This window comes from Culex quinquefasciatus, chromosome 1, assembly GCF_015732765.1.
Source record: "Culex quinquefasciatus strain JHB chromosome 1, VPISU_Cqui_1.0_pri_paternal, whole genome shotgun sequence".
Lineage (NCBI taxonomy): Eukaryota > Metazoa > Arthropoda > Insecta > Diptera > Culicidae > Culex > Culex quinquefasciatus.
This window is the reverse complement of record NC_051861.1, coordinates 60,092,635-60,114,810: the sequence shown is the minus strand read 5'-3', so window position 1 is coordinate 60,114,810 and position 22,176 is coordinate 60,092,635. Positions and strand designations below refer to the sequence as shown.

The 22,176-nt window shown below is 40.1% G+C and overlaps 2 protein-coding genes across 9 annotated transcripts in view; both read left to right on the top strand.

Moving 5' to 3' along the window:
- Positions 1-22,176, top strand: part of LOC6052779 (dnaJ homolog subfamily C member 25 homolog) — a 75,291-nt gene that overhangs the window by 1,566 nt on the left and 51,549 nt on the right. For all 7 annotated transcript variants that reach the window (XM_038257589.1, XM_038257580.1, XM_038257613.1 and 4 more), the window contains one exon: positions 366-927. In XM_038257589.1, the coding sequence (XP_038113517.1) occupies positions 409-927 (519 nt within the window). In that variant the 5' untranslated portion in view covers positions 366-408. The remainder of the gene's footprint in view (positions 1-365; positions 928-22,176) is intronic.
- On the top strand, positions 11,839-16,567 carry LOC6052967 (zinc finger protein 441). Of its 2 annotated transcripts, none has more exons than XM_038257650.1 (4): positions 11,839-11,935; positions 12,018-12,256; positions 12,315-12,895; positions 16,086-16,567. In XM_038257650.1, the coding sequence occupies exon 3, from the start codon at positions 12,390-12,392 to the stop codon at positions 12,861-12,863; it is 474 nt and encodes a 157-aa protein (XP_038113578.1). In that variant the 5' UTR covers positions 11,839-11,935; positions 12,018-12,256; positions 12,315-12,389; the 3' UTR covers positions 12,864-12,895; positions 16,086-16,567. The 2 variants fall into 2 exon arrangements, with proteins under 2 accessions (XP_038113578.1, XP_038113574.1); XM_038257646.1 differs by having other exon boundaries at positions 11,840-11,935; positions 12,018-12,245.

Here is a 22,176-nt window from a genome sequence, read left to right as displayed (position 1 = left end):
TTGATAAAATTTTTGACGGTATTTAATAGTTACTCCCATTGAAACCTTTGAAATTGTTTTAATTTTTAAAATGTTCGAACAAAATATTTGTGTTCTAAAATGGGGATCAAAATATTGATGAGTCATTTTTTATTAACAAAAAAATTAGCATTAAAAAGATTAAATTAATGGTAAAAAAGTATAAAATCACTTTACAAGTGGTCTACGGGCCATTTTACATGATCATTCAAAATGGGTCCGCGGGCCACAAAAAATCACCTCGCGGGCCACGTTTGGCCCGCGGGCCATACTTTGGTCACCCCTGAGTTAAATTGTGCTTGAACACTATTTCGAACATTGCAAGTAAACAAATATTTTTCTTCTAGTGTCGCGTTGGTTTACAAATGACTGACTGCTGCTGCTAGCAATATGGACCTCAAATTTTGCCTAATTTTCTGCTTCTTTGGGCATGGCTGTTTTGCCCATCTCTTACAAGGACTATATTGCGGCCTGGATAACTGTTATGAACTTTTAGATGTAACGCGGCAATCCACAAAGCAAGAAATAGCTCGAAATTATCGGCAATTAGCCAAAAAATATCACCCAGATTTGCACAAAGGAGAAGCGGACAAAAAAGTTGCTGAAGAGAAGTTTATGATAATTGCAAGAGCATATGAAACGCTCAGAGATGAAGGTTCCAGAGCAGATTACAACTATATGCTGGACAACCCGGACGAATACTATTCTCATTATTACCGATACTTCAAACGAAGAACAAAAATTGACGTTCGATTGGTGGTGCTTGTGTGCATTAGCATCATATCTATTGTTCAATATTTTTCAAGAAAACAACGATACGAAGAGGCTATTAAATATTTTATGACTGTACCAAAGTATCGCAACAAAGCACTGGAAATAATTAACCAATCACAGGATGGTGTTAAAAAGGTAAGTTCATCTAAACAGAATGTCTGATAAACATGTAAGAGATTTTAAACATTTAAACCTACAAACAATAATAGACTGTAACCTGTAACGGGTAAACGATAGTAACTTTTTTTTCAGCAGAGCTTCGAGGTTGTTTTTTTAATGGAGGCTAATCTTAATACTATTGGATGAAGTTATTTGTCATATTTTCTGTTTTGAAACTTGTTTTGAAGTCAGAGTTAAGGGGTTAAGGTGTTACATTAAGATCTGTACACAGTAAAAAACCATAGAAATATTACATCTGGGAAGTACGTCTTTTATGTTAGAAAAAATGCGTACATTTACTTCTGAAAATGTGTAATTTTACCACTTTTCTGGTGTAATGCAACTTTTTCAGTCTAAATCGAGGTAAAATTATAACATTCAAGAGGTAATATTCTAAGTAGCTCAGCAACGACCGGCTGTCGTCCAGACGAATCCTCTACGGCCTCGTCCTAGTCTTCCGTCAGCTCTGCAACGACGTGTTGTAGCTCAGACTGACCAGCGAAGCGCTCCACGACACTCTCGCCATCTGGAACAGCAGCAACAGGCTCCTCCTCAACCGGTTCAATCTCGTCTCGGAACATCGGCACCAGAGGCCGGTTAGGTGCCCCGCTGTTTCCGGTTGTTCTGGTCGGCGCTCGTCAAACACCATGTCGCGTTTCCCGTCCGACTTCCTTATCACGGTTCTCGTCTGCTTCGCTGCTAGACTCACCCCGCACGTGCATCGCCTTGGCCAGTTCTTGATCTTGGGAAAGCTCTCCACCATCTCGTCCTTCCAGAGGTTTCTCATGTTCGCCTCCTCAAGATGGCGAAACCGACGATGGCACAACTCGTAATCGTCGTTCTTGAATGCCATCGCAGTAGCACGTGTGCCACCAGTTCCGTCGTTCCGATAAACATCCAGCGCACTGCATGTAGCCACTTCCCGTTCAGTAGCATCTTCACCCGCACGGTGCCGGCCGACTCTGCAACCAGCGATTGCCCAGATTTGGTCACAGCAATCTGCACGTTCCGATCCAATGGTCGCAGCTCCGCAAAGAGCGACTTGTCTCGCACCATGTGAGCCGTTGCTCCGGAATCCAGGTAGGGGAGTTCATCAAAAATAGCAATTTTGATGGAACATACTATGGGGGTAATTTGGACATGGCTTGTGTGGTAATTTGGACATACCTGAAATTCTACCTGCCAGGCAAAAAAAAAGTAACTTTCATGGTTGGTTGAGTTTTTAATGGGATTCAGATAATTTTAGAGGGATTTAAAATGTCAAAATACTTAAAAAGGATATGTGACTAATGAGAACTTTCACAAAACCCCTATTTTTTTAATTTAGATAAATTTATTTAAATATTCGAATAGATGAAAATCTGATTACTGCACATTTGGCGTTCAACTGACTCTAATGTTAATTGATTTTAATTAATTTCTTTGTATATGCTGGTTTACAACAATATTTAAATTTGAAGGGCTACGGAATGTAAAATTTAAAAAAATATAGTTTCAGGTTAATTAATTCAATATAAATAAAGATTGGTTTGGATAAATCCAAACGATACCTTAATCACTAAAAACTATACTTGTGCCTAATCCAGAATCAATGTTCAAATCATTTCAGAATGAATGATTAAATTATGTATACTACACATAACTATTTGTTATCTTCCTATTGAATTATAGTTCTATCAAAAAATCCTTATTTGAACCATTGATGAAATATTGTGAGCAAAAACACACGTAAAATTTAAAACAATTACAAAACCAGGTTGAAGGATAAAAAACATGCTCAAAAAATCAAATGTTAAACTTATTCTTCAACATGTGTCCATATTACCCCACAAAAGGTGTCCATATTACCCCACGAGGCATGTCCAAATTACCCCACAAGGCATGTCCAAATTACCCCATAGGGGTGTTCATATTACCCCCACACAAAAATGTGGGGGTAATTTGGACACCTTTTAATTTTTGCGATAAAAATGGGTTTTTCATCAAAATTTATCAAAATAAATGACATTTTTCCATAAAATATGGTCTCTATTATCCTCTGGTGTCATCCACATTCCTTTAAAATATCCATACAGCACGTGGCAGAGCAATTTCCTTAGGGTGTCCAAATTACCCCACACTCCCCTACCACTCAATTCGTCCGTTCATCGCAGCAGGCGACGTCGAAAAAAACACCAGCGTTGTCCGTAGCAACACCAAACGCGATCTCGTTTTCGGTCGTCACGTTGGCTCCGCTTCTAGGGTTTCGCGCAAACCTGCCGGACTTGAATTCTGGCTCCCTTTCGTCCGATCGATTTCCCGTCTCTTTCCCACAAACACAGACTCACCCAATCCTCCATCTTCTGGATCCTGCGGGGCAGCTTGCGCGTTCCGCTTGACCTGCTCGTCCAGGACCCTTTTCTTGACGTACTCGAGCGTCAAGTCCTTTGGCTCGATCGTCTCGACCGCCGTGATCAGTGCGTCGAACGATCTCGGCAGAGCCAACAGCAACTGGCACACAATATCCTCCTTCTCCAGCTTGACCCCGGCCGCCTAGCAGCTTCTCAAACTGGAGCAGGAAAGCCGGAACATCGCCGCCCTCCACCAGCCGTAACTCCTGGAACTGCTTCTTCAAGAAGAGCTTTCCAGCGATTCCGACGCGTTCGAACACGTCGCGCAGCGCGTCCCAGGTCTCCTTGGCCGACCGCGCGTCCTTCACGTGGTCGAGCTGGTCCTCGGCAATCCGGTTAACCAACAGATTCCGGCAGCTTCGATCCTTGGCCACCCATTCCGCTCGCAACGCTCGCTTCCTCTGCTTATCGTTCGCCGAATCCGATTCCAACTCCGCCAGACCCGCCAGGTCCAAGGGCGCTTTAACAAAGTGCAACAGGCCCTTGTCCTCAAGCAGAACCTCCATCCGGAATTTCCAATTTCCATAGTTCGTCCCGTTTAGCAGCCAGATTTTCTCTTCAGCCATCTTCGGAATTTCTTGAGAAAAACTTCTTCAGTGCAAAACGTGACCTGGGCTCATAACCTAAAAGGCGGAGCTTTTAATTAAACAATCTTTATTGAAAGAGGTTTGAGAATGGAATGAAAATTATTTCTGGTGACACCTTGCCGGTGTCCTGTGATCGTTGTTATGCAGTTTGTTAGCGGTTGCCACCAAGCTGCTCGCGGTTGCCACCTAACATATTCAACCTTACAAAATTACACCATCCAAATGTACACTTTTTTTACTGTGTAGAAATAATTTGATTAATAAAAAAAAGTTGATAATAGAGTGACACGTGAAAGTGAACTATTTAATAAAGCTGAAAAGTATCTTTTAAGGAACACAAATATGTTTTCTTGGTAATACGTTTAGCCATGTTTTTATTCCTTGGCACCTCATCTATCTTGTTTAGTAAAACATTTGTAAATAATTTTGCATGCAATAAATGTCAAATCTGTGTCTTAGATAATTTTCACATCAATTGGGTACTAAAGCCCTATGTCAATTTTTATGTACAACGGTAAAAAACACGATCAAAAACCATTTCTGATCACTTTTTTTCATTTTAATGCAAAAAAAAAAATTATGACAAGACAACATTTTTTCGATGGATCAACTATGGTCCCCTTGGAACGAGCTGTCAAGTAGGAGCTTTTCTGTCAAGATGGACCGCGAGGATAATTTTTCAAAATTGATTTAAAAATCCATTTTAAACTCATTGTGGTCGTACAAAGGGTCATTGTACTCATAAAAATAAGCTTTATCGCTGTAAACAATAATATCAGCAATCCAAGCTTCATTTTAGGACCCAATTAACTTATTTATATGCTGGAGTCGATCCAAATAAATAAATGAGAAATGAGCATGCTCACAAGTAAAAACATGTTTTAATATTTAAAAAATCGATTACCATCCTATTTACAACTTATTTAAGACTTAAAAATTCCGTTCCTTGACAGTTTACTCTAAATTTGAAAGTCAAATAAGCTAAAAAGAGTGTCTGGGATTCTTAGCAAATTAAGACACCTTAATTGCGAGTCAGCCATTTTTCATTTATCGGCAATTTAATCAAAACTAGTTTTCTAAATTATCTAAATTATAAACTCTGAAAAAAATATAGGCTGACAACATTAAAGTTTCATTGTTAATTTGATTTTGGTTAACCGCGGTAAATTTTCTTGAAATATTTCGAATTAACCGGTCCAACCTCCTCCTTGTCGAAACGAAAGAGCCGTTTGGACAGTCCGAAGCCAAAAGGTCGGCAGATGACCCGTACGTTGGATGAACAAGCAGGTGAGCCGTGCAAAAACGGTAGTTCAGGAGAAGTGGCGGAAGCACGAGATAGTGAAGGAGGAGCTGTGGCAATAGTTTGAAACGTGCGACTTCCTACTTCGACTGCCGTGGACGAGAAGGAAGCGGTGCCGTCCACCATGGCGGCGATAAAGGACGTCCCGGAAGTAAGACGAAATCGACGGTCACGAGAAGGAGGAAAGCAGTTTGAAGTCGTCGTAGGTCATTTCTCCAACAGGTTTGTTTTTTCGCGTAGATTTTAAATATTGACTAGCAAGTTGATAAATCAATCTTTTCTCTTACACCATTTTTGCGTAGAACGCTAATAAGAAAGCCAACCTTTTCTCCACGTCTGACCCGAGTTGGACGATTAATCTGCCGGGAAGGACCCGGCGGCGAAGCAAGACAACTTATCTTTCAGACAACGTTGATTATAGGCGCGTGGGGACGAGAACCTGTGCCAGCAACTTCAAGTTCAAGTTCGGGACGCAGCTCCTTCAGTAAGCAGACGACATAAGCTCATCACCGCACGCCAACGACAAGCTGCGCCGTGACTTGGAACATCCGTACGCGCAAATCTTGAAACCAGGCCCGGCTGGTGGATCGATGGCTTAGAGCACGGCGGTTCTCTCCATGAACGGCGATGACGACGACGATAAGGATGTGATGACGGTCTGGGAGGTGCTGACAACGGATTTGGTTGAGGTGCGGGGGGAACTGATTCGAACCAGAGCTAGTATCAGCGTCCGGGAACTGCTGGCTGTACGCAGCAGTTCGGAGACATATGTCCAGATCCAGGCTTCGAACATGGTCTCGGTGTCGGTGAAGATCAGCACGTGCGTTTTAAGTCATCCTCCGGAAAGCCACCAGGAAGTTAAGGCCTCGTCGCCCAGAAGACGAAGATCTATCACCGGATGAGCAGGTCGAATGCAGGGTGGCCTTTCTATTGATTCGGAATCATTTGGCCAACCGCCGCTTTCAGCCAACGACAGCTTACGCGCTTACCAGCCCCCGGATTCGGCGTTTCCGTGGCCACCGGAACATTTCATTAAAGATAAAAGAAGGCTTGGGAAACTACACGTTGGGACAGCCTAACTGACGTGACATTGGCAGATGCAAACGGATCCCAAGGCGGAGATTTTAGTTCCCAAAACCAGCTAAACTTGGTTGATCCTTCTCCATTTCGCATGTAATATTCTTCGCCATCTTTCGCGCTCGATGTGTTCTGCCTCTTCCTTTTTTTTGCACAGCACTTTCTGGTAAACATTCCTCCACCAACGCTTTTTATCTTAAGCTTCTTTCGAAGACGTTCCTGCTTATCTACGAGGTGCGATCTCCTCCAGGCGCTTGGCACACTCTCCGGCGTCCAGGAACATGCTGAAGCTGCCTTAGATTCAGCTGTTGACTTCTTGCGCCACTTCCTTGCACCGGTGCCACCGTGGTCTTCTTGCGACCCCGACCTGCATTGGTGCCGCTGCTTCTACGCTGACCATTTCCAACTTCTCTGGAGAACCTGCCCTCTTGAGCGATGCTGGTGCCGCTTCTTTGCAAGATTTGAAAGTTTATGTGAGTCAGCCTCGGACGCGTCATCTTTATCGCCAAGGCACCGTCTGAAATTTGGACAAACCGAAGCGATCGTTGAACGGTATCATACTATACTGCCAGGAACAGAAACCAAAGAACCTCAAGAGATCCGATCCCAGATCAAGTCCCTTTTGGAGCATTGGGCCAAGCTGAGCGAGTCCCAGAATGAATCGTACCAAAGACGAGCGGCCGATGCCGTGGTCAAGTACCGCGAAGACATGCCGAAGTGGGAGAAAAAACTGATAGCCTCGGACAACATGGACAACGTTCGCCGGAAGAACGTGCTGATTCCACCGCCGGCGAAGAACGCTGCACTGCCGACCAAGTCACCGGATATGGATAGGGATATGCCGCACACAATCGTGTGCAACTCCGTCTCGCGGACGGATCTGTGAACGCCAGTTATTTTATTTGCAAAACCTCTTCAGCTTTTAAATCGATTGGATGTTGTGCCGACTGCCATTTCTTGCTACTCTATGTTCCACATCCTAGCAACGTACTCCGGCGGCAAGGGTAAGGAACGCCGATGCTTCTGCTTGCTCGGGTAACGGGTACGTTGCTGGAACATTGACGACGACAAAATCTGCAGCTCGAGGACCAGCCCGGTCGACTCGGTCGCTATGATGACTATGTCCTAAACGAAATAACTTTTATTTTAATGAATGGAATCGTCCAATTCAAGCTTTTGGTTAGGTACCTGGTTGTTCTCACATAAACGATTTAAGGCTTGAGTTTGTTCTTGCGCCTGCAGGGATCCGCTTCCGGAACAGGATTGACCTTCGAGAACCAAAGCCGAATAGGCAGGACGAATAGGATATGGTAAAGGTGAAAATTGTAGCGAAGACGTCCGGCAACTGGAACCTTACTTTCTGAGTGTAAATGTATCGGCTGGCCTTGAATTGACAGACTTGAATTTGCTGGCGCAGGTTCTCACCCACACCACAAGTCCACAAGTTGGTCTCCTTAGTAGCGATGGTGAAAATGGTATAGAGACGAAAAAGTTTGATCTACAGTCATCCCACATATTCGGAACACCCACAAATTCGGAACACTTTTGTGATGATTTGTCAATAGCATGCCAAATGCAGCTTTTCTCTCGACCCTACTATTTTTATGACCTTTATTTGGTCATTTTCTTGCTATTTCACTAGTAAAAGTAGTACTTTCTGAACAAAAAACTTCATTTCAAGACTATTTTATTCAGAGCAGCACAACACTGCTTCCAAATTGCCTGTTCCATGATTGTGGGATGTTATTGTGCCTCCCACAATTTTGGAACACCTGTATTTAACTGATATTTTCACAAAAAAGTTATGAGACCATTCATAAAACATTACTAAGCATGAGTTTTATTGGTTTCGGATTGCGAAGTCATTGTTTTGTAAAAAATATGTACTCCTGGAGAGAATAAAAAGTTTGTTTACATCGTAAGAAAAAAGTGTTCCGAATAGGAGCGGCCGTGGCTGACTGGTTACGGTGTTCGCTTTGTAAGCGAATGGTTCTGGGTTCGATTCCCATCTGCTCCCAACGAGAAAGTTAAGAACACATAACATTTGAAATGATGAATATGAACGAAAAATCGGAGTCGCTCGAGGCGGGGTTCGATCCTCCGTCCTTTGGATTGGTAAGCAAAAATGCTAACCACTAGGCCATGATGACTTGGTGAGCGTGGACTGGAACTAGGAATACTGTTACAGAGAGCGAGTTGTGGCGCTATAACCACGGCAAATAGTGTCCAGGGCATTCGTGGAAATACAATGTCCCATCCCAGAGGGCCCCGGAGTACCAAACCTTCTTAGCATGGTGCTCCCAACGAATACAACCAAAATCTCGGAGCGTATGGTGGTGTGTCCCCACGCTTCTTCCTCCTGTCGATTCAGAATTGTGTTGTTGTTCGAACACCCAGTGCTCAAACTCAACCCAATTACGAATCATCTCTGCGATACGGCTTTACGCAGTAGGCCTGGCCGCTTTAACGCTTGTGATGTTTCAATGCATTCCGATGCAATGGCGCACTACAGATGTTAATAAATGACAAGAAGAGTGCTAGGCGTCATCTAACTTGATTAGATTAGATTAGATCGTAAGAAAAAAATGTTCCGAATTTGTGGATTTCAAACGTCAATGTTTTTCTTTGAAAACTTGATATAAAACGTAAAAATGTACAGCCGGTCTATACATCAATCGAATGATCGCAAGAAAAGCTTTCACATGAAAGTAAAAGCAATTCATTATGTTCAATTATCGACTTTATATGATTCGTTGAACATTGGCCGATCTGTAAACTGTTCCGAATATGAGGGATGAGTGTAACAACTTTCCAATCTCCGCAGCGAAACAAACCTGTTCACGAATCGACGACGAATCCTCCTCCACCGACGTGGCCGTCAAATTCTTATTTCTTACGCGAAGTTCTTTTTCGTGATTCACCATCCGCTGTAGTGTCCTGGTACACTCGATGGTTGACCGGTTAACTGTCATCAGATTGGCCAGCACAAGGCCGTTCAGTCGGTCACCCCGATCTTCACGACGCATGCCAGGGCTGCCACGCCGATTTGGTCTAAAATCGTCGTGATTGCCGGATCCAACCCGTCATCGTCATCCGCACCACCTCCGCCTCGACGTCTCCTGAAATTCAACTACGTTTTGACAAACCGACTCCTCCCGCAGTTCTACGGCCCTCGCGAAAGCGTCCCGATTGTTGCAACATTCCGTTCTTCTTGGGTTGGACAGATTCTGGGGCTGGTTGACGGATGTTGCTCCAGTCTGATTCGGCATCGCTTTTCTTCCACAAAATTTAGTGTTTGCCATCTTCCGAATCGAAGACCATGTCGCGAAACATATTTCCCCGGAGAACAAACTTAATGAAATGCCGCCGAGCATGTCCCGGTACTCTTCTATGGACGGATTTGACCGGAAACTGGTTTGTTACTGGTTCCGGAGGCAAATAATAAAATTTTGAGAACGCAACCGCAAACGACAAATTTTTGACACTTTGTTTTGACAGCATACGTCAAACAGTACAAGAGAGCGAGAGAGTAACGGGAGAGAAATGAGCATGGCGGCAGATGTCACACGAGTGGTAAACCGATTTTAAAATGTATGGGGAAATTCATTAGATATATAATATTTTTAAGATGAAGCCAAACCGAGCTTTGAAAAGTAGACGTAATGATAGGTTATTTTTTTATCTACCACCAGGAGAAATTTTACCCGCCTCCCTTGCATAGTTTGTGAGATTTTTGGGAAAAACTGATTTTCCCCATATCAATTTAAATTTCTTACCACTACTCGTACAGCGCCATCTCTGAGAAATTTCGCCGCGGCGGGTACCCCATTGGCCTGTGCCAGATTCATCAACAATACTAAAAATCTACATGATTTGCTGATGAGCGCTCATTGAGCGCGAGCGCATGCGAGATGAGCATGAGCGAGCACGAGCTACCTGTTAAGTCGCTCGCTCATTCGCAACCCTGCTTAGTTCTTTTAGAACGCTTTCAGCATTTCGAATTCCTAGAAATGCAGCTACCCACTCAACGCGTTCCGTTTGAATTCCGTTTAGAATTCCGCTTGAGCGAAAAAAGTTCGATTCGAATTCTTAACAGTGTTCGTTTTAGATTCTGAAACGTATTCCGTTTCAAACGCAACAACCGGTTCCGTTTGAGTTTTCGCCGCAAATCGGTTCAAGCGGAGTTGAAACGGAATCGAAACGGAATTGACGGGTTGTTTTTGACAGCTTTTTCTTCTTCTTGTTTTTACTTGTTGGCTTTCTTTTTTGTTATGGTTGAACCCAAAGTTAATTTGAAATATTTTGAACGAATTTTATTTATTTTTCTTTAAATTTCTCGTAAAATTAAACGCCCACCCAAAACCATCCCCTGAGTCCTCACATTTATTATTTTCCATTAAAAATAAACACTAAACACTCATTCTTAGTAGCCCCGGTCAACAATTTTGATCTCCTGCCACTGCCATCGCCGTGCAGCTCCATTAGGTAGACCAGATCGAAGCGGACCAAGTGTAGTGCTTGTTGGCAACTGGGCCGGGCTCAGTGGAACAAACTTGAAGTACTGCGTCGGGGAGTGGATGTTGGAACCTGCCTTTTGGAAACACTGAGAATCGGCGGTGGCACCACCTGGTTGTACGTCTGGTACGGCAACAACTTCTGGAACATCTTCTAGGAAGTGACCCTTCGTCTGTTTGCCCTTGGCCGCTGGACTCGCAATTTTTCGAAAAAACGAGATTTTGTAAGGCCTGAACTCCGATCGCGGCCGGCGTGCCAGCTCTCAGGCCTGGACAGTGCCTCGGTATGCGTCGTTCTGTCGAAAACAAAAACGGCGTCATTCGAAAACAGAAAAAAGTGGAACATTTTGTTTTCCTACCTGGCTATTTTTTTTTAATTCCACAAAAGGCTTTCACGGGAAAACGCAAGTTTCTTTTAACAAAGCCTACCGCGATTGCTGGAGAAGAAACACGCGGGTGCAAGATCGAAAAAGTTTTGGCCTCTTGACGTTTGCTAAAAAACAACAACAAAACCGCTTCGGCGAAACACGGTGAAATGTCATCGTGGTTCCGCAGTACACCAGCAGATGTCGCCCTTGTGCAAAAATGGCTCAAACGGAATCGAAGCGGAGTCCATCCGGAGATTCCGTTTAGAAAATTTCTAAACAATTTTCGAAGCGGAATGAACCCGTCATGCGGAAAACGATTTGATTGGGCAATAGTTCTAGACGTAGATTTGACAATAATTTTTTTTGGGACAATACGTGCTTTTGCAGCAACTAAATTTACCTCAACATTGCACGGATGAATCGTTTTCGCTTCTACTACCCAATCAAACCGTTTTCCGCATGACGGGTTCATTCCGCTTCGAATTCCGCTTCGAAAATTGCTTCGAAATTTTCTAAGCGGATTATCTGATTGGGTTCCGCTTCGATTCCGTTTGAGCAATTTTTGCACATGGGCGACACCTGCTGGTGTATGGTGGAACCTCGATGACATTTCGCCGAGTTTCGTCGAAACGGTTTTGTTGATGATTTTTGACAAAAGTGTGCGAACCAAACGTCAAAGTGTTAAGAAAAAAAAAGCCCGAAACATGTTCAGTCCTGTTGTGTGCTTTTTTGGAATGGAATGGGATTGGTGAGTAAAAATTTATGCTGCGTTTTCGAGAATGCATCAAATAATAGATTATTTGGATGTTTCGTTGTTTTTGTGATCATAGTGCTCGGGTGGAGGAACCGGCTGACTTCCTGTCTCGCTGCTGGGCTACAAACGCACGAGAGTCGCAAAGTGCCATCAGTTTTTGGAGTTACCCCTTTTTCCACCTGCTCCGGAACTAAAGGATTCGTGCGACCGTTTTAGGCCACGGCATGCCTGACCTGGCCATGTCATGCCTGGTTCATGCTCCGGAAAGTCTGCTGCTGGTCCCGATCATTCCGTACTGTCGACGGTAGTGCTCTGGTGACATAACCTCAACAAAACCAATATCTGAATTTTATCTCATTTTCCATCACAACAGGAAGCTCAACGAGGCAGATTGTCCGCCAGCGGCAGTTGAACCAGCAGAAGCGAATTGCCTAGCAGGACGAGGAATATGAGAAAACGGAGGAATCCGATAGTGAAACCAACGTTTGCGGAAGCGCTGGATTTGCTTGCGCACGCGGAAGTTCACGCCCGATTTGAGCCGCACAAGTCCAACCTGTGCAAACGATCTTTCCTGAACGAAACCACCATCAAGGAGCACGTCCAGCAGTTAACCGAAACGTCTTGCGTCGTGTGTGGGAAGCTCTGCAAGAACCACAACGCACTGCTCAAACACGCCTGGGAACACTCGCGGGAACGGTCCAGCTATGGAACGCACGGCTGCCCCAAGTGTGGCAAATCGTTCCTCAACAAGGCACGCCTCAAGCGGCACATGGTTTCACACCGGAACAAAACCGTACGATGCGAGATCTGCTCAGAGGAGTTTCCCTACGGTTGCAGTCTCATGAACAACCGATCGCACACCAAATCGCGCCAGTTCACGAGTGCGGCAAAACGTTTGGCTCACACTCGTCGCAGCAGATAATTCTGAAAATTCACTCCGGTGGGCGACCTTAGGGCATCTCCAGCGCTGGGGTGCAAATCAAATTTGCACCCGGCTCATGAATACCGAGATCAAATTTGCCACCTTGAAAAAATTCCGTCATCCCCACCGCTAGGGTAGCAAATTTGCCACCGAAACAAGCCCACCGCGGGGGGCAAATATGGGTTTTTATCATTTTTTGCTCTCGTTTACCTTCAAAATCAATAATTATGTGTTGATTCATGCCTAGAAATGCTAAAAGTTTATTAAACTTTTTAATCCTATTGGAAATTTCAAAGAATTTCATTTTTCGAAAATGTCGGAAGTTAAATCATTTGCTACCCGATTTGATTCCCACCAAATTTGCTCTCGAGTTTGCCCCCGAGTCTCCCACCGCGCGTAGCAAAGCAGGTATCAAATTTGATCTCAAGTTCATCTGTAGAAGAAAAATATGTGTCGGTACCTGTCGGGTACTCATTTTCTGATACCCGACAAGTACCGGCAAGCCGGGGGCAAAGTTTTGAATGCGTGTTTCGGAGATTTTTGTATGTCTGCTATTGTGTATGATTCAAATATCCAAAAATTCAAAAAATTCAAAAATTCAGAAATTCAAAAATTTAAAAATTCAAAAATTCAAATATCCAAAAATTCAAAAAAATCAAAAATTCAGAAATTCAAAAATTTAAAAATTTAAAAATTCAAAAATTTAAAAATTTAAAAATTCAAAAAATTTAAAATTTCAAAAAATAAAATTTAAAAATTTCAAAATTTGAAAATTTAAAAATTTAAAACATTCAGAATTCGACGGTAACATTTCAAAAGGCATCATGTACATTTTGACACTTTCTGGGTTCTTGCATATTCTGAAAGTACTCCTAATAAGCTACCTCTCCACCAAAAATGAGCAAAAGTTACTTCAGTAAAGTCTATTTAATCATGATTTTAAATAAAGTAACATAAACAAAATCTCTGCCATCAGCAATCCCTGTTTATATAGCCCTGTCAACCTGTCAAACAAGACTACATGAACCTCGTGATGAAAAAAAAGCATCATGAACAAAGCGCCATGTACATTCGGCGAAGAAAAACGAATCATAACAAAGCGCCCCCCTCAATGACAGCAGGGTGATTTCGACGTTGGTGATTTCAAAAGGAGTTATGTTTGTTTTTCTCAAATAAAATTACGGAAATGATGTTTTATTGAATTTGGATGATCAAGTATCAATAAAAGCAACGTTTTTCATCGTTTGTTAGGCCGATGCAAATATTTAAAAAAGTTTTTGTCCCTCGGCCCTGGCCCTGGGGGGGCCATAGTCTTCACATTTAAATGAAAAAAGTGTTTTAAAATGCATTTTACACTAGATCAGTTGTTTTGCAATCATTGGTTTTCAAAAAATCTAAGATCTGACAAAATCAAAAATTGTTTCGAAAAAAAAGATTTTGCATCGATAATTTTCAAAAAACCTTAAGATTTTTTAATAAACCCAAACATGCTTAAAATGATTTTAAACGCAGGAGAATGTATTTTAATCTGATTTCAGCTGGTTGCACTTGAATTTTCATTGAAATTTGGAAGTTTATTGTAAAAATATTTTTTTGCCCCCTGATTTTTCGGGCCAATTTTGAACATGACAAAAACTTTTAAAAATATTTGTACCAGCCTTATCATTAGAACATCTTATTTTGCTTTTATATTAAAATGGGAATTGAAATTGGATGCTCAACATTCAAATGCGGTTTTCTCAAAACGCATAATTTGTACATGATGCTTTTTGAAATGTTGGCGTCGAATTTCAAAATTCTAAAATGAAAAGTACAAAAAAATCCGAAATTCAAAATTCATAACTTCTAGAATTCCAAAATTCTAAAATTCAAAAATACATAAAAATCCGAAATTTAAAATTCAACAAAACAAAAACTCAAAAATGCGTTTTGAAAGATTATAATTTGTTTTTGATTTTATTTAAACTTTTACATTATTTTTCATTTAATTTTTTTTTTATTTTTTTTATTAATGAATTTTTGAATTTTTTGAGTTTTTGAATTTCTAAATTTTTGAATTTTTGAGTTTTTAAATTTTTGAATGTTTGAATTTTTGAATTTTTTAATTCTTGAATTTTTGAATTTTTAAATTTTTGTATTTTTTAATTTGTTTATTTTTTTAAATTTATTTAATTTTTTTAAATTTATTTAATTTTTTTAAATTGTTTAAAATGTTTTTAATTTTTCTAAATATTTCAATTTTTTTTTAATTTTTTAATTTTTTTTTAATTTTTTTATTTTTTTTTGATTTTTTTTTTACTTTTTTTTATTTTATTTTTTTACTTTTTTTTAATTTTTAATTTTTTTTTAATTGTTTTAAATTTTTTAATTTTTTTAACTATTTTTTTTACATTAAAAAAAAGCAAAAAAAATGTTTTTTTCCGTGCATCATTCAATTTTCCGTGCATCATTCCATTTGCCACAGTAGCAAACCAGCAGCATAGCGGGTAGTAAAGAGAAATCCCGAAGAACTGAGAGCAAATTTGCTACCGCGACAGGTAGGGGAGGTGGGGGTAAGACGGCCAGGCGGGGTAAGACGGCCATGCGCTTGTTTTACTACTAAACATGATAAAAGTTACCCAAATATCTAATGGTATTGTACCTTAGGCTAAATAAGTTACTTTGAGTCACTTTTTGCAAAACTAAATAGTGGTTTGCAAACAAAATGTTGATAATTAAGAAAAAAATGCCGTAATCACCAGTGTGTCGTAATATTTATCATTTGAAAAAAGTTCTTTGAATATAAACTGTTTTAAAAACATTTTAATGCATATTACTTAAAGCTTTTCATTTCGCAGTCATGGTGATAATGTCCTTAACAGTATCAGATACAAACATTAGATTTTTATGCATTTTTATCATAGTTATCTAAGTTGCAAAATACGGTGGCCGTCTTACCCCCGCAAGAGGAGGAAGGATCGAAAAAGCACATTTTTTTTAAATCAATAAAAAGTAAAGAAAAGTTTATTTTAAAGACACAAGTTAGGTAATTTCTTTAAATGTGACTTCCAACTAGGATCTGTACTAAGTTGGGGTTGAAAATAATGGTTTATTTTGATTTGAAATGAGTTTTTACCTTAGGGTGGCCGTCTTACCCCCATCTCCCCTACCGCGGTGGGGTTGACGTCGGGTGCAAATTTGATTTGCTTCGATGTTTGCTACCCGCGCTGGAGATGCACTTAGGGATGCAGGTTTGTACTACGGTTTCATCGGTGGGTTATCAACACGATTCTAACTCTTTCCTTGCTTCTTGTAGATTCTGCTGGAAGGAATTCGCCGACGGAGGAACACTGCAAAAGCTGTGAACACAACGCCAAGCTTACCTACAACGACCTGAATCTGGACAAATTTCCGGCGGGCACGGACCGGAGGTTGTCAACCAGCACCAGTGTACCAGCTGCACGGCGTCTAATCGGAATGTTCACGGTTTGGATGAAGGCCTGAAGCTGCACGGTATGGCGATGGCAAGGAACCCGAAGTGTCGACGGGTGCGGCCAAGACTGATGTTGTAGATCAACCCGAGGAATATAACACGTCCTTCGATATGTTTTCTGTTAACCTAAAATAATAATAATTAAAAAAAAAGGGGATTCGGGGCTGGGACGCGTTTAATTCAATGATTTATACAACATAAAATGAATAAAACTAGTTTTAAAACTTTTAAATTAAGATGAATAATCCTTTCTGGTTGAATTCCAATTTAATTTGGATTCAACCAAAACAAAAAAAGAAAACCACCAAGAAAAAATAAGAAGAAGAAGCTGCTGTCAAAACTTACCCGCCCATTCCGTTTCGATTCCGTTTAAATTCCGTTTGAACCGATTTGCGGCGAAAACTCAAACGGAACCGGTTGTTGCGTTTGAAACGGAATGCGGTTTAGAATCTAAAACGAACACTGTTTAGAATTCGAATCGAACTTTTTTCGCTCAAGTGGAATTCTAAACGGAATTCAAACGGAACGCGCTGAGTGGGTAACAGTTCGTAAGTATACAACTGCTGCATACGCTTTATTAGATGCATCCACAAAAACGTAAAAAAGCAAAGTAATCCACTTTAACGACCCCCGGGTCTCTCGTTTTTCGATGTAAGTCATTGCTGAATAACATCTAGGAAAATTAATGTGTTTTGCTTCCAGTGCCCAGAATTCAATGATTCCAAGACTCATGCAATTCGTCTAAACCCCACTTCCACAATTTTTGCATAAACATTTTGCCTTGAATTGTAATATTTGAGATTAATCCTAATGGATCATACACTCTCATTATTGTCGATAGGACATTTCTCTTGGTTGGATTTTCTGAACATTCAAGTTCCTTTACTTTGAAATTAATTTTATCGGTTTCCGTATTCCAAAAAATACCTAAAACCTTTTCGTACAGTGGCTCGTTGTCTCCGAGCTTTATAGCACTCATAGGCTTTGAATTGGAAACAAAATTCCTTATATTATAATGAGCTTTGTCATGAATATTAATTACATTATTGACTACTTCTCTCGCTTCGTTCAGTGAACTAAAACTATCTAAGTAGTCATCTACATAGTGATTATTTAGAATATTCTAAAAATAAATAAATAAATATTCTTTAGGATATTTGTCCTGTAATTTCAATGCATTTTGATTTTTAACGTTTTGGGCGCAAGTTGGTGAGCAAGTCACTTCAAATATCATCACCTGCATGACATATGTATCTATGTCTAAATGATCAGATTCTCTGAATAAGAATCTCTGAGCATCTTGATCTTCTTTGTTAATTTTAACTTGGTGGAACATTTCTTGTATGTCCCCAGAGATAGCGAAACGACCTTCTCTGAATCTCATTAATACTCCAAGTAAATTCGCATTTGCATCAGGTCCAGACAATAGGTTTGAATTTAACGATTCTCCTTTTGTCTTTGCTGCTGCGTCAAACACTAACCTAGCTTTAGGTGGTTATTTGTTATGATTTATAACCGAAAAATGTGGAATATAGTAATTCTTTGATGACTTAGTCAAGGCTTCTATCTGGGATAATTTTGTTATGTATCCCTTTTCCTCGTATACCTTTATTTTTTATTATTCCACAATCTTAATGTGGGATCCTTTTTGCCTTTCTTACTAAAGAAAGGTATAGGTTTTACTTTAAGGCTGGACGTCATTTTCATCTTCGTAAATATGTCGATTCAGCATGAATTTTCTTCGGAAAAATCGTCAAAAAATCACACTGCATCGATTTTAGACGCTCTATCGATTCACCTTGACAGAACTCGCCTATCTCCAACCCTCGAATTTTGAGAAAATAAATTCCGTGGAGTTCGAGTGATGTCCGTGTGTGGTAAATTTTTTGCCAAATTTTGTGTCGCGTAATCCTCGGCTCCCCTATTTTCGATTTTGATTGTTCCAAGTGCATTTGAAAGCTGGTGTGCTGAACAAGGGTCATTTTGAGACCGAATTTCGAAATATCCATCTGTTTTCGGATGCGGCCAGACTTTTCAACAAAATACACAGTTTTCAAATGAAAATATGGTCAAAAATTTTCATTTTCTTTTCTTTTATTTATCTCAAAATTGCATTTTTCGAGCTCTACAACCTCCCAAATTTTCATCCAGATCCATAATCTGGTTCTGGAGTTAGAGCCGTTTGATTAACCTACCAAAAGAAAAAAAAATCCCTAAAAAAAGGTAAAAGCCCACCTGGTGACCTTTGCCAACACTTTTCATTTCCGATTTTATCCGAAATTTCTTTCTACATCCATAGTACAGACCATGAGTGAGCATCTGAAACAAATTTGACATCTATCGGCAAGCCGGATCAATTTTTAGAGCTATTTACTTTTTGCCTTTCTTACTAAAGAAAGGTATAGGTTTTACTTTAAGGCTGGACGTCATTTTCATCTTCGTAAATATGTCGATTCAGCATGAATTTTCTTCGGAAAAATCGTCAAAAATCACACTGCATCGATTTTAGACGCTCTATCGATTCACCTTGACAGAACTCGCCTATCTCCAACCCTCGAATTTTGAGAAAATAAATTCCGTGGAGTTCGAGTGATGTCCGTGTGTGGTAAATTTTTGCCAAATTTTGTGTCGCGTAATCCTCGGCTCCCCTATTTTCGATTTTGATTGTTCCAAGTGCATTTGAAAGCTGGTGTGCTGAACAAGGGTCATTTTGAGACCGAATTTCGAAATATCCATCTGTTTTCGGATGCGGCCAGACTTTTCAACAAAATACACAGTTTTCAAATGAAAATATGGTCAAAAATTTTCATTTTCTTTTCTTTTATTTATCTCAAAAATTGCATTTTTCGAGCTCTACAACCTCCCAAATTTTCATCCAGATCCATAATCTGGTTCTGGAGTTAGAGCCGTTTGATTAACCTACCAAAGAAAAAAAAAAGGTAAAAGCCCACCTGGTGACCTTTGCCAACACTTTTCATTTCCGATTTTATCCGAAATTTCTTTCTACATCCATAGTACAGACCATGAGTGAGCATCTGAAACAAATTTGACATCTATCGGTAAGCCGGATCAATTTTTAGAGCTATTTACTTTTTGCCTTTCTTACTAAAGAAAGGTATAGGTTTTACTTTAAGGCTGGACGTCATTTTCATCTTCGTAAATATGTCGATTCAGCATGAATTTTCTTCGGAAAAATCGTCAAAAAATCACACTGCATCGATTTTAGACTCTCTATCGATTCACCTTGACAGAACTCGCCTATCTCCAACCCTCGAATTTTGAGAAAATAAATTCCGTGGAGTTCGAGTGATGTCCGTGTGTGGTAAATTTTTGCCAAATTTTGTGTCGCGTAATCCTCGGCTCCCCTATTTTCGATTTTGATTGTTCCAAGTGCATTTGAAAGCTGGTGTGCTGAACAAGGGTCATTTTGAGACCGAATTTCGAAATATCCATCTGTTTTCGGATGCGGCCAGACTTTTCAACAAAATACACAGTTTTCAAATGAAAATATGGTCAAAAATTTTCATTTTCTTTTCTTTTATTTATCTCAAAATTGCATTTTTCGAGCTCTACAACCTCCCAAATTTTCATCCAGATCCATAATCTGGTTCTGGAGTTAGAGCCGTTTGATTAACCTACCAAAAGAAAAAAAATCCCTAAAAAAAGGTAAAAGCCCACCTGGTGACCTTTGCCAACACTTTTCATTTCCGATTTTATCCGAAATTTCTTTCTACATCCATAGTACAGACCATGAGTGAGCATCTGAAACAAATTTGACATCTATCGGCAAGCCGGATCAATTTTTAGAGCTATTTACTTTTTGCCTTTCTTACTAAAGAAAGGTATAGGTTTTACTTTAAGGCTGGACGTCATTTTCATCTTCGTAAATATGTCGATTCAGCATGAATTTTCTTCGGAAAAATCGTCAAAAAATCACACTGCATCGATTTTAGACGCTCTATCGATTCACCTTGACAGAACTCGCCTATCTCCAACCCTCGAATTTTGAGAAAATAAATTCCGTGGAGTTCGAGTGATGTCCGTGTGTGGTAAATTTTTTGCCAAATTTTGTGTCGCGTAATCCTCGGCTCCCCTATTTTCGATTTTGATTGTTCCAAGTGCATTTGAAAGCTGGTGTGCTGAACAAGGGTCATTTTGAGACCGAATTTCGAAATATCCATCTGTTTTCGGATGCGGCCAGACTTTTCAACAAAATACACAGTTTTCAAATGAAAATATGGTCAAAAATTTTCATTTTCTTTTCTTTTATTTATCTCAAAAATTGCATTTTTCGAGCTCTACAACCTCCCAAATTTTCATCCAGATCCATAATCTGGTTCTGGAGTTAGAGCCGTTTGATTAACCTACCAAAAGAAAAAAAAAAGGTAAAAGCCCACCTGGTGACCTTTGCCAACACTTTTCATTTCCGATTTTATCCGAAATTTCTTTCTACATCCATAGTACAGACCATGAGTGAGCATCTGAAACAAATTTGACATCTATCGGCAAGCCGGATCAATTTTTAGAGCTATTTACTTTTTGCCTTTCTTACTAAAGAAAGGTATAGGTTTTACTTTAAGGCTGGACGTCATTTTCATCTTCGTAAATATGTCGATTCAGCATGAATTTTCTTCGGAAAAATCGTCAAAAATCACACTGCATCGATTTTAGACGCTCTATCGATTCACCTTGACAGAACTCGCCTATCTCCAACCCTCGAATTTTGAGAAAATAAATTCCGTGGAGTTCGAGTGATGTCCGTGTGTGGTAAATTTTTGCCAAATTTTGTGTCGCGTAATCCTCGGCTCCCTATTTTCGATTTTGATTGTTCCAAGTGCATTTGAAAGCTGGTGTGCTGAACAAGGGTCATTTTGAGACCGAATTTCGAAATATCCATCTGTTTTCGGATGCGGCCAGACTTTTCAACAAAATACACAGTTTTCAAATGAAAATATGGTCAAAAATTTTCATTTTCTTTTCTTTTATTTATCTCAAAATTGCATTTTTCGAGCTCTACAACCTCCCAAATTTTCATCCAGATCCATAATCTGGTTCTGGAGTTAGAGCCGTTTGATTAACCTACCAAAAGAAAAAAAAATCCCTAAAAAAAGGTAAAAGCCCACCTGGTGACCTTTGCCAACACTTTTCATTTCCGATTTTATCCGAAATTTCTTTCTACATCCATAGTACAGACCATGAGTGAGCATCTGAAACAAATTTGACATCTATCGGCAAGCCGGATCAATTTTTAGAGCTATTTACTTTTTGCCTTTCTTACTAAAGAAAGGTATAGGTTTTACTTTAAGGCTGGACGTCATTTTCATCTTCGTAAATATGTCGATTCAGCATGAATTTTCTTCGGAAAAATCGTCAAAAAATCACACTGCATCGATTTTAGACGCTCTATCGATTCACCTTGACAGAACTCGCCTATCTCCAACCCTCGAATTTTGAGAAAATAAATTCCGTGGAGTTCGAGTGATGTCCGTGTGTGGTAAATTTTTTGCCAAATTTTGTGTCGCGTAATCCTCGGCTCCCTATTTTCGATTTTGATTGTTCCAAGTGCATTTGAAAGCTGGTGTGCTGAACAAGGGTCATTTTGAGACCGAATTTCGAAATATCCATCTGTTTTCGGATGCGGCCAGACTTTTCAACAAAATACACAGTTTTCAAATGAAAATATGGTCAAAATTTTCATTTTCTTTTCTTTTATTTATCTCAAAAATTGCATTTTTCGAGCTCTACAACCTCCCAAATTTTCATCCAGATCCATAATCTGGTTCTGGAGTTAGAGCCGTTTGATTAACCTACCAAAAGAAAAAAAAAGGTAAAAGCCCACCT